At 38.7% G+C, this 13,226-nt stretch overlaps 1 protein-coding gene across 1 annotated transcript in view; it reads right to left on the bottom strand.

Moving 5' to 3' along the window:
• LOC104594910 (U-box domain-containing protein 44-like) overlaps positions 1-11,417 on the bottom strand; it is a 29,535-nt gene extending 18,118 nt beyond the window's left edge. The window contains exons 1-2 of the mRNA XM_010255459.3: positions 10,691-11,417; positions 9,789-10,580 (exon numbers count right to left, since the gene is read on the bottom strand). Of these exons, the coding sequence (XP_010253761.1) occupies positions 9,789-10,580; positions 10,691-11,122 (1,224 nt within the window). The 5' untranslated portion in view covers positions 11,123-11,417. The remainder of the gene's footprint in view (positions 1-9,788; positions 10,581-10,690) is intronic.
• Positions 11,418-13,226: the final 1,809 nt, after the last annotated feature.

Genomic DNA, 13,226 nt, shown 5'->3' on the forward strand with positions numbered 1-13,226 from the left:
TAAACAAATCCAAGGGTTCTCAACACAAAAAAAAAAGAAAGAAAGAAAGAAAGAAAGAAAAAAAGAAAGTAAAAGAAAAACCTCTTTAGCCGTTGTTATTTTGAGGAGACCAATTGGCAGGGTAAATTCTTGGCTGTCGATCCACAAGGAATTCAAGGAAGCTTGCCACTCTGGTATTCCCAATTTTTTGTTTATGATAGTTTGCATATGCTGCAAAGATAAAACCTATCTGATATAGAACTTTTTTGGCTACTTTATGCTAAGCTACCCTTTTTTATCAGTTTAATGCTAAGTTACCATTTTACAGTGACATTGTTTTTGACCTATTTGATAATGGTAACACAAGTTACAATGCAATCTTTACCTTTCAAATATGTTATTGTGCTTCTTACAACCATTTGGTTATCAAGATATGTGAAGAAACTTTAAAAGAGAGAATTGTTTTTTATCAGTAACACAAAACTTTATTTTATTAGATAAAAAAATGATAATGTCACATGCAGTGCCTAAGAACCTCTATATTTGGCCTAGATCTTGCTGGACACTCCCCCGTTACATATTCCCATTTTAGGGAACCAAACCCCAGTGTTTTTTTTTTCCTTTTTTTGAGAAAGGTAAAGTATGTTGTATTAACTGAAAACAAGATATACATGTATGTTCACAGATCTACATTCACCCAACCATTAAGGACCCCAAAAAAAATCTATATTCAAAAAAAGGATTTGATGATTCATTTCCATTAAAACATGTAATAGTAAAGTTTAGCTCTGGTTTCTGCTTTTTGCTAAGTCATCTTCCAAATTGTTTGCAGATATAGGGATCCAATGAAAACTTGCATTTAGTTCTTCTGCTAAATTGTTCTCTCTCGTAACAGTTAGAAAAGAGAACTGTTTTTTAACTAATTTAAAGACAAATGCAGACTATTGAGCACCCAATCTTCTTTATTCATCATTTTATTTTTATTTTTTTTGGAAAAAGGTAAAATATTTTATTCAACAAATAAGAATACAACAAGGCCCAGACCACTAGATCTGCCTGGGCCCAAAACAGATTACAAGCTCATCCATGATTTAGTGCAAAACAACTGAGATACATTCTGATTTTTAAATTCCTCATTCACCGACACCCAGGAGCAAATCTTGCCCACCGCTTTCTGCACTACTTCTTCGGAGCTTTTGAGATGACCACAAAATATTCTGTTATTCCTTTCAGTCCAAATGGACCAAAGAACAGCTTGCGGAATGGTATTCCAAACAACCTTTCCTTTCTTACTGAGACCCTCCATTCTCCAACACATTAGCAGCTCCTTCACAGATCTTGGCATAGACCAGCTAATCTCCAACTTCTTGAAAAAATGTCCCCATATTGAGGAGGAGACCGGACAATGGATGCACAAGTGCTCTGTAGATTCTGCACAATTTCCACATAGAACACAGGAGGGGTCCAGAATCTGAATACCCCTTCTCTCCAGGTTAGCCCTAGTCAAACATTTGTCAAGTGCCATTGTCCAGACCAGGAAGTTAATCTTGGAGGAGCTGGTTGGATTCCAAATCTGCCTAGCAGGGAAGTTCTCCTGACCTGAACTGCACACCTCCTTAAGAAAAAGGGATTTCACTGAGAAGCTACCATCTGCATTCCACTTCCAAGACCATTCATCTTCCAAACTCAAGTCGATCCTCTGATTTTGAAGCAGCCCCAACAGAACCGCATACTCTTCCACTTCCCAATCCATCAAATTCCTCCTACATAGAGGAGTCCAAATGATTGAATCACCAGAAATGCAAATGTTATCAGCAACTGAAGAGTCTTGATTCACAGCAATTTGGAACAGACGAGGAAAAGCTTCAGATAAGGGACCCTCCACACACCAGGGATCCTTCCAAAACTTGATTTTGTCCCCCTTGCCAACCTTAAAACTGATCCCATTCAGAAAGAGATTGATGTACTTTGAGATGCCTGCCCAAAGAGATTTACCCCCAATTTGATGGGGATCCAAAGTTCTCCAATCACCCCATACCACTCCATGCTTTGCCGCAATAAGACTTCTCCACCATGCATTGCTCTCCGAAGCAAATCTCCATAACCATTTACTGAGAAGAGCAGAATTAAATTCTTTCAACTTCCTAATTCCCAGTCCATCCACTTCCTTAGGAAGACACACTTGCTCCCATTTTACAATGTGAATCTTCTTCTCATCTTCCCATCCCCTCCATAAGAAGTTCCTTTGGAGCTGTTCCAACCTATTAGCTATTTTGTTTGGGATGGGAAAGAGAGAAAGGAAATAAGTGGGGAGGTTGGAGAGGGTGCTCTTAACCAAACTAACCCTACCACCAAAAGATAGATATTTTGCCTTCCAAGAGGCCAACTTCTTCTCCATCCTCTCAATGATTGGGCACCAGATTGAGAAGGAAGAATATTTGGCCCCAAGAGAAAGACCCAAATACTTTACCAGGAGGAAACCAGTTTGACAAGCCATCACTTTTGCACAATCTTCTAAATTTGAAACATGGCCCACTGAGATGATCTTACTTTTACTCAAGTTGACTTTGAGACCCGACACCACTTCAAACCAGCTCAGAATTCCAAGCACCGAGTCCAACTGAGACAGAGAAGCATCCACAAAGCATAGGGTGTCATTTGCAAATTGAAGGATATTGACTTTCTCCTTTCCAGTGGAGATAGAAACCCATTCCATAAGCCCAAATCAGCAGCCTTCTTACTAAAAAGTGTGAGAATTTCCATAACACAAATGAATAACAGAGGCGACAGAGGATCACCCTGCCTCAGACCCCTAGAGCTACCAAAGAACCCCGTGGTTAATTTTTTTCCTAGAGCCTTTGGAAGATATACTCAACCCTGTTTTATAAGCACTTGGAATAAAGAGTATTTGGTTCCAAACCCCACATATTTTCCCATCTGAAAGAACCATTCAACCTAAAAGCTTAAGCTGTTAAGTGAGGTCTTTGAATAGGTTTTATTCTCTAACATGCCCCCCTCACACGAAAGCCCATTGGGCTTGAAGTGTGGACAGCACAGGCCCATCCATACCTTGTGCTGAAACTTAATTAATTATAATGGGAGTGACGAGAATTGAACACTAGACCACTTGGTCAAAGTGGCTCTGATACCATCTCAGAGAACCATTCAACCTAAAAGCTTAAGCTGTTAGGTGAGGTCTTTGAATAGGTTGATATTCTCTAACACGCCCCCTCACACGAAAGCCCATTGGGCTTGAAGTGTGAACAAGCACAGGCCCACCCATACCTTGTGCTGAAACTTAATTAATTATATAATGGGGGTAATGAGGATTGAACACTAAACCACTTGGTCAAAATGGCTTTGATACCATCTCAAAGAACCATTGAACCTAAAAACTTAAGCTGTTAAGTGAGGTCCTTGAATAGGTTTTGTTCTCTAACATCCCATGCCTTCCAAACATCCTGTTCTTAATTTCAAATGAAAATTAATCCATTTATACTGCCTTTTTAGAAACCAAATAAATACAAAAAATTGTTGCAACTTGCAATAAATGTCTTAATTGTCAATTACCACCAGCCCCCCCCCCCCAAAATGAGCCTTCAACTTATGCTACACAAAGGGGTATAAATAAATCCTCATGTCCATTCCCCATTTCAATTTTCATTACTCAGATGATGATCTTTTAATGTGGTATGTGTTAGGTCTAGGGATGTCAACAGGTCAGGTTTGGTATGGGTTTACTTTCACCCTGCTTAATAACATGTAGTTTCTGAACCCACCCCAACTTGACCCATTGTCTTTCAATTATGTGTTTTATAACACATTTTGAAAACTCAAGAGCCATTAATTTAAGTTGGAATTTGATTTATGGATTCTAAGGTGTCACTTACTCCATTGTGAAAGGAAAAAAAAAACAAACATGAAAAGAAATCCTAAACTTTAAGGCTATTGGGTTAAAAGTCATACCAAATTACAAGAATAACCATTAATATATGTAGGGGCATCATGACCTGACAGGCAGGGATAGCAGAACCTAAACCTGTTTCGGGTTGAAACGTCATAACCCTAACCTGACCCTACACAGGAATAAGCCTGACCTTAACCCAACCCATTGACATCCCTAGTTAGGTCTCTGTACATGATGCCTGTGAAACATATGGTTAAGATTTAAGAAGAATCAGATGGCAAGTTGTTGGATACATTTTAGAGAACCTAATAACCCTGGATCTAAGAGTAATTCATAAAAGATGGGTCATAACAACAATTTGGCATGAAATAAGATGGTAGCCTAAATGAGTCTGAATAAACACCACAACAGAACTCAAGAAGATACAACAGATTCATCAAAAGTGTATGTGCTTGTGTTGACAGAGAGAGAGAGAGAGAGAGAGAGAGAGAGAGAGAGACCTTGAAGCTTCCTTATGTGGAATCACATGACCAGTTGCAATCAAGTTTAAGTTGTACTGTTGGAGTCTTGCCAATAAATGATTCCACTAAGCACCAAGATGCATGACTTCAAGAATAGATGGCATAGCTAATTTTTAGGTCATAGGAGGTTAAGCAGATCACAACCAACATTGTTAAACAAACAGGACTTAGATAGATAGATAGAGAGAGAGAGAGAGAGGCGGACAGAATTGATGTCTCTTTTCCTCTCTCTTCTATCTTCTCTTCAGATTTACTAACAGCATGATGGTATCAGAGCAATAAGAAGAAGACTCTATTGATGATAATGATGATGTTGTTGATAATAATCAAATTTGTTAGATTCTTTTTGTGTTTGTTTCACTACAGTGCAGTATTTCATTGTTCTTGGTCAGTCTTTTTTTTTTATGAATAACTGGAATTTTATTAAATCATCAAAGAATAATAATAGAATAATTTACATACAAGATATATACCAATGTCACCTATGCGCCTACCCCACGAATTCACTATTGCTTACACAGAATCCCTCAATTGTCCCAAATAGAATTGGTTTCTGTTTACACCTTGCTCTTGGTCAATCTTCATTCAGTTATTGTTATGTATTTGTTGTTGTTTGGGTTTCTATCAATTTGTTAGTTTGATGTCCTAATCTCATCTTCCCCTCATGGTTCATATTATCAGGTTTGTTTTTAATATAAATAGCAATTTGCGATTTTACCATAAATAGTAACTTTGTTTTCCTAAAAGTAGCAATTATGTACTATGAGTTGTCCTCATTAAAAAAAAAAAAAGATTAACGATAGCCCCACCCTCCTCCCTTCAAACTCTTCAATTATAACATTTATTTTTTCTTTCCTTTGTCAATTTCTTGTGCCCCCACCTACCCATTATCTTCAACTCCCTTAGCTCCTTAATCACTTCCCATTTTCCTTATTTCTTGTCTCTCCATTGCCTCCACTATCAAAGCCCTCTTTCACCTTTCCTAATATTCTCTAACCCAATTACAGTAGAGTAGACCCAGGCCTACCTTCCTTTAACCCTGCTACCTCATCCCCTCCCTGTCCCAACTGAAATGAACCAACAGTTCTGTCTTGTTCCTTGACTCCCTGTCCCAACTGAAATGAAGTCATAAAAAAATTACTCTTGCAAAATTATCTTCATCTTCTGTTTCAAGTTTCAACCACCTACTTTAAATCACTCCTCCTGTTAAGTTCACTTGATTCATCCAGTGGGATATCCTCATCATCCTTGACTGTTCAACATCATCTTCAGTCCCCTGCCCATTTTGTTCTTGATCATTATTTTCTCTTTGATCCTCCTCCAATTGGAAATAAATCATTCCTCTTCAGCCCCAGTCCTTTCATTAAAAATATTTTTCTTTTGTACACAATGCCAAGAACCCCCCAAGAAAGCAAGTGCCAGTCACTCTATCAAGGCATTTTCCACACCCAACACTAAGTTTCTTACAACAAATTGCCCTAGAACATTTGATCCCCGTTCACCCCTTGCCTGGCAATTGAGTCAGCGGCTAGCACATTGCCATCTATAGGTCCAATTGAAGCATGCATTCACATCAGAAGCCAAGGTTCTCAGCTCCTTCAAGTAAAACCAATATTGCCAAATGCCAAGGACCTTGTTTGTTTTATTGCAACAGTAGAAAACCTTATGTGCTGATTTCGGCCAAGCTTCTTGTGAAAGGAAGAGTAGAAAGTTGGGGATTTCAGCAAGAGACAAAGGAAAGGGAAGAAAAGAGAAGAAAGTCAACTAGGATAGATTGACTTAACCCTAGCCGCCAGTGCCTCATTCTATTTATAATTAACTTAAGTATGAGATATTACAAAGATGCCCTAAGTAGGGCGGCAACTCAACCTAAGTAATTACAACTCTTTAAAAAATAAAGACTAATGGGCCCAAGGCCCAACAACATCTTAATTTAAAAGGAAATAAACTAAACACAAGTCGGCCCACTCAACAGCAACTATTGCACCACCACCTTTAGTCCCCCTCTATCACAATATTCCTCAATCTTAGGGCCCTTGCCACTCTTAGGCCATAGAACTGCTAACGGCTCAGCCCTGATTGAATTTCCTACCCCTATAGGCCCAGAAAATAATGCATATGGCTCCCATAATGATCTCTAAAGGCACCTCCTATTCCAGATGTTCCTATATTAGCAATGCTGCATCCATCAAAGTTTAATTTGACTCTGCCTTCTGATGGAGGAGTCCAATGCAATGAATCCACATTCCTGCAGAGTGGGAAGGCTGCTATTACACTCTAGCTTCTTAGTAAATCTTCAACTTAAAATTCTTCAAAAAACTTTATTGTTCTGATCAGTACTGTACAGCCTTAATTTGTATACAATTTGCATACTTCCCTTGATCACTTCAAGAGATCTTTTCCTTGCTTTGAACATCCTGTTATTCCTTTCCTCCCAAATCACCCAAAGGGCTGTAGAAACCTAAGTTTGAATAGAACAATCAATATTTGTAAGAATCACCATTCAGTCCATGCAACCTAAGTTTTTTCCTGTCTAGAAGATGGTCTTTTGGGGACAGGTACTTGCAATAAGAGTGACAGAATGGTCAAATTCATAGGATTGCAAATGGGTGTTTATATTCAGATTGACAGAATAATTCGATTTTTTTTTATTACAGGTGGAAGAGGAGGATTTTAGATCAGCAGAGAGGACCAGTGAGGGATTACATGTTACAGATGGGGAAGTGGACAGTGAAGGACAATGTTTGAATTTGTAGGATTGCAAATGGATGTTTATATTCAGATCGACAGTATAATTCAGTGGTTTTTTTTTTTTTTTTGTAAACTGGAAGAGGAGGAGGATTTTAGATCGGCAGAGAGAACCAGTAAGGGATTAGACGTTACAGATGGGGGGGTAGGTGGAAGAAATCAAGTCGGGAATCAAAGAGATATATATTTTGCCACGGTCCTCCATCATTCCCTAGAGATAAGAACCAGTAGATCTCTCAGGAGGTTTAGATAACAAGACCCTTAAGAGAAGGTTTAATAAGTGACAAAAAGGGTTTGTGGCAACAATCTGGAGAGTAAGAAAAGGATTGACAAGGAGCAGGAGAATGATGAAAATTTCACTCCAGTTGACAAAGTCTTTCAGTTGAAAAGAAAGTAGACTTAAACAGGGTGATTGAGAAAGAAATCCAGATCAGAAAGATGCTGAAGGTTTTCTACAGGGTGTGAAGAAAATGCAAGAAAAGTACTTTTGAAGATAGAAGACAGATAAAAATTGAAAAGTGAGAAGTTTGGGGCTGAAAAAGCTAGTTGCTCAAGATTGGTTCCTTTTTCCAAGGAAAATAGTTAGAAGGGTTGAGTTGGAGAGGAGGTAAAAATTTGAAGATATGTAGGCTCAGGATAATGTTCTGTATAATGTAAAAAATCCAAGAACTCTGTAGTTGGTACTTCCTTTTGAAAATTTAGAAGTGCTGATCATAACTTTCTTGTTTGTTTTCCCATATGGGAGTGATGGGTTTGATTAAATTGGGGTGTTTTCTGTTGAGAGGAAAGATTAGGGTGTTTATTTCCTTCTAAATTATCTCTTATTACCTGTTCTTGTAATCACTTTCTTTCTTTTTATTTTAATGAATTTTTATTTTATTATCAAAGAAAAGGTATCATCATTCCCACTAAAACTTGAAGCTGAATTTTCTCCAACCAGAGGAAAATACTCTATTAGCTTTCAAGAGGCATGACTTTATGCGGAAACATTCACTACAGTGACCATTGACTTGCTGAGAAGATCTCTTTGAGAACTATGAGAGCTATCTATACAGTTCTGTCCAAAATATTGTTTTTGGCCCAAAAAAGTTAGCTCAAAAATCAATCTGCATAATTGGTTTGGATTGCTAGTAAAACACTACACTGGCCTTCTAGTGGGTAAATTGAACCTAATAGCTAAGGCCAACAAACATGTCCACTTACAGCATTGTGATAGGCAAATGCCACTTGGATTAAAAGGAAAATTCTACAAAACAGTTGTAGGGCCAGCTATGATATATGGAGCAGAGTGTTAGGCAGTCAAGAAACAACATGTCCAAAAAATGAGTGTAGCAGAAACACATATGCTGAGATAGATTAGTGGAAAAACTAGAAAGGATAGGGCCAGAAATGAAGTCATTTGAAGGAACCTAGGAATAGCTCCTTTTTTTTTTTTTTGTGTGTGTGTGGGGGGGGGGGGGTAGAAAGAATAGATCCAATAGGTGATATAATGAGAGAAAGTAGACTAAGATGGTTTGGTCATGTGCATAGAAGACACCTACAGCAACCATAAGAAGAAGCGATCTGTTACAAGTTGAAGAAGCTAGATGGGTCAGGGGCAGACCAAAAAGGACATGGGTCAAAGTAGTAAAAAATGATTTAAGCACTCATAATTTAATAATTGATATGGCATTAAACAGAATGGAATGGTGAAATAGGATTCATGTAGTCAACCCCATATAGTTGGGATAACACTTAGATGATGGTGATGACGATAATGATGCCCTAAGGTCAACAAACAAGTGAGCTGCAAAGCTTGTTATGTTTTGACTTTAGGTGCAACAAAATCTTGTGGCACATTGTACCATAGATAAAAAATGGAGCTTGTTGCCCCTCCTAGTTGGCCTTGTTGGAAATGCCGCATACCATCTCTAAGAAATTCTGCTAGAAACATGGCTAAATTGGATACCTATTACAAAAGGTATCTACAGGCGCATTAACACTTTTGGAGAATTTAATACCTTGTTTTGGGTGGCTACTACGTATATATGGAGCTTGTGGCACATTGTACCATAGATAAAAAATGGAGCTTGTTGCCCCTCCTAGTTGGCCTTGTTGGAAATGCCGCATACCATCTCTAAGAAATTCTGCTAGAAACATGGCTAAATTGGATACCTATTACAAAAGGTATCTACAGGCGCATTAACACTTATGGAGAATTTAATACCTTGTTTTGGGTGGCTACTACGTATATATGCCACCTACCCAATATTCCCTACTGTCTTGTAAACTTCTTATTTAATGATTTGGATTATTACTATTGTACATTTTCAAAATGTGGAGATCAATTGTGTGGAGATGTCAAATGTTAGCAGATCATATTTGAGTTGGATTCTAAAATAGAAGGTTGACCTGGTTGGTGATGCACAAAGTAGTTTTCACACACACATGAAAAAATTGAAAGATCCTCTGCCATGATACCACTAATTTTCAATTTACTTGTTTGTTTTTATTTTCTGGCTCATATACCACTAAATTTCTAGTTGTTAATTTTGTCTACTTCCAGTTATATATATCATTGAAAAACAAATTTCAGCTTCAATGATTATGCAGCCTATATTAAATCTTTCAAGGGAGAGAACAAACGTGCATACCTTGCTGTCTTCATCTTTGGCCATGCTAAGCAAAGTCATAAGAGCTTTTGTTCTCAATTGCGATCCAATATTTTTTGAACTGTTTTTCAGCATATTGATGATGAGAACAACAACGCCAGCATCCCTTATTCTATATCTACTCGATGGGTGCTCTTCAGATATCTTATATATATTATCTAAAATCTGATGGATGCATTCTGGTGAAGGAAGAGAATCCTCACTTAAGTGCTGCACCGTTGATTTAATATGAATATCAATGTTCCTAGTAACCCACTCCTCAATTGCACCGGCAAGACCAATATTTGGCTTCTGCTCCAAGGACTTAAGGACCTGTCCAGTAACAGGACACGTTGGATCACGGCCATCCTCTATACACCGCTGAAACCAGTACTCAATTGCCGTCCGTTCGTAAGTCTGCAAAGATTCCAGGACGACAGGATCCTTCATGGCTTCCTTTGTTAATGGGCAGATGAAGTTCTTGAAGGGTGGAATGTGTGCATCCTCTTCGGTATCAAAATCCAAATTTGTGGCAACAATCTTTGGTTCCACGGACCAACTATCAAATATTCTCTCCAGCGACATCAGAATCCGTCTCTCTGAAACAGAATTCGACCGGACCAGATCGTTCTTCAAGAGCTTGATCTGCTCTGCTAGTTCAGCGTGGTTTCCAGGGTCAGTTCCGAGAGCACGAGCTAAATCCATGATTATAGCGCTCTGGACTGCTTTGCTTGTTTGTCTACCTTGCCCTTCTTTCTCTAGGGTCAAGTAAACCCTCTCTTCGTTCTCCGTTACCTAATTGAAGTCCCAGAGAGCTCAAATTTTTCGGTTGGGAAAACAGGAATGAGAAAAATTGAGGAATCAAGAGAGAGAGAGAGAGAGAGAAGTAGAAGATATTAACTTACTCTGAACTGAGGTTGCCTCATTTCTGAGGAGAGATCGGCCACCTTCTTGCGGAGGTCTGGGTTGTCCAGAAGAACAGAATCGAGCAAGGCAAGCCATCCTCCAATTGCTATTGTACACTCCTCGAGAGATGTGCACAGGGTGTGACAATTGATGAGAACGAATATTTTGCTTTTGTTTCTGTAAACTGATAATGTCTCAGCTGCTTTCTTCAGGTCTCCTGAGATCCCTTTCAGTGCGGTTTGCACGGACGCCGAGCAGTTTTCCGGCGAGGACCTGGTGAACTGATTTAAAAGAAGCTGAAGCCGATTTGCATAACCGGAAAACCGCCTAGGGTTTTCCCAGGAGTAGCTCTGGTCGGGGACACATATTTCCGATAAAGAGTGGCGGATGGATTCTAACGCCGGTGCCGGGAAACCGGCGTTCAAAGTCATTTCAAGGTAGTCGACGGCAACGGAAGATAGGCATATGGGTCAGACTCCAGGGGACGTGGGTCAGGTGAGAGACTACTTATTGTCGGCAATCGAGGATCCGGAGAGCGGGTTTTGACCTGCAACGCTCAGCCAGACAGCTTTGATAAGTGGTAGCAGTAATGGCGAGTCTCTGCTTTTGATTCAAGAATTCACTGAGTCTTCTATGTCACCGCGTCCGAGCTTTCGAGGAAGGAGTCAACCTTCGGACGTAGAGGCTTTAGACTTCGTTGTCGGGGTATACCCTTTGCCTTTCCACAACCCACAATTGGGGCTTAATAACTGTTTAAGTGTTTAACAGTTTTAACTGTTCAGGAAAGAGATTTAATAACCGCTACTACGAGGGACAGTTTGGTTCAGACTTCAGAGCTCGAAAACGAGCGCAGCTGCTCTGCTCAGGCGAATAGGTTCGGGTTTGGAGCCGGACCAACCAAGCCCAGTTCATCGAAAGGGTTGGAATGGTGATGGGCCTTAGCCTTTTACTTATCAAATTGACATGCTTTTGCTCGACTTAAAAGTTAAAACCAGTGCAGTGGTTAAAGAAGACTAAATCTTGGGCCTAAGGAAACTGCCAACTGGGCCAATAGATGGGTTCCCCTCTCCCCTACTCTCTCTCTCCCAAATAAACCTGTCACACCAGTCTCAATTTTTCCATATCTCAGGCTTAGGATAATTTGGGGGCAATAGCAATCTGTTAGGTTTAGCTCAACTCCATCGATTCAATTTAATGGTGATTAGTGGCAGTGGTGCCGGGTGGGTGATGTATGGGGACATGGTGGCAAGTCATGGGGCCCAGACCTGTCTATGGATCCACGACGATCACTATCCCTTAAAAGAATCAACTGAAGCCCAACCTGGGCCTTGTTTGGGTTATCATAGTGAGCTCAAGCTCAACGCCTCAACCTAGGGAAGTAAGCGATTCAAGGTACCACATTCAAAGCCTAAACTCGTTGATAGGAGCGTTTTTTGGTCCGCAGAACACCAAAAACGCTCTATTGAAACATTTCCAAACGCCACCTTATTTGCTCAGCTCTGTCGATACGAGAGAGAGAGAGAGAGTGGATATATCTCCCATTGGGCCAAGAATTAATTTGAGCACATGGTAGACGACATTGTTTTTCAATTCTACATGCGTGCATTGGGCTCTTGCCAATGTTGGGGACTGGATGCCCATCCCAACTCTTTAGACTCCCATTAGACATTAGTCGTCCCAACTCCCAAGTTTGATATTGTGTTTAAATTAATAAAAAAAAAAAAATTCAATTGTTTTCAATTTATACATGTATAAAAATGTTTATAATATTAAATGTTAAATTTATTAATTATAAACTTTATATAATTATTACTTTACAAACATATAAAATAAAAATTTTTATCGGATTCAATTTTTAATCATATTAGGTTAAATTCATATCCAATGCAACTATTAATCGGAAGTAAGTAGTCAAATCAGATATTAGATTTTTGGATTCCATTGATAACCCTACCTTTGGGTCGAATGACCATCTACAGCCAAGTGATTTTCTAGCCAATTAAGGCGCTGAATTGCTGATTTGACAAAGGATAAGTTGTAATTCGATAAATAACAGTACAAGTGGGCAGAAAGATACCTTTTGGTTATTAATTAGCTATATGTACAGTTTCCAAACTAAGAAGCTAAGACAAATAAAATGGCATGGTCTGAAGGTTCCATTTGCTTATATAATATCAATAAATATTAATATAATAAGCAATGTATTAGATATTATTAATTATAAACAATTCCCGTAAATGTAAAATTAGAGAGATTTGAATAAAGACAAAAATAAAGTGATTGTTCAAATTATATTTCTGAACATAAAGGTGTTTTAGTCAAATAAATGTTTATATTAGCATTAATATAGATATTTATGGAACAAATTTCAGTCCAGAGAACTTTGCCACTTGTCCAAATAGTCTACATCTGTATTTGTATGTGCATAGGGTAATTTTACAATTATGGCTCAGCTTGAGAATATTATAAATACAAATATATACAATGCAAAGTCTTGTATTTTGTAGCTCTAAACCTGTATTTGTACCATACATA

Source organism: Nelumbo nucifera, chromosome 2 (genome assembly GCF_055504915.1).
Source record: "Nelumbo nucifera cultivar China Antique chromosome 2, China Antique-T2T, whole genome shotgun sequence".
Lineage (NCBI taxonomy): Eukaryota > Viridiplantae > Streptophyta > Magnoliopsida > Proteales > Nelumbonaceae > Nelumbo > Nelumbo nucifera.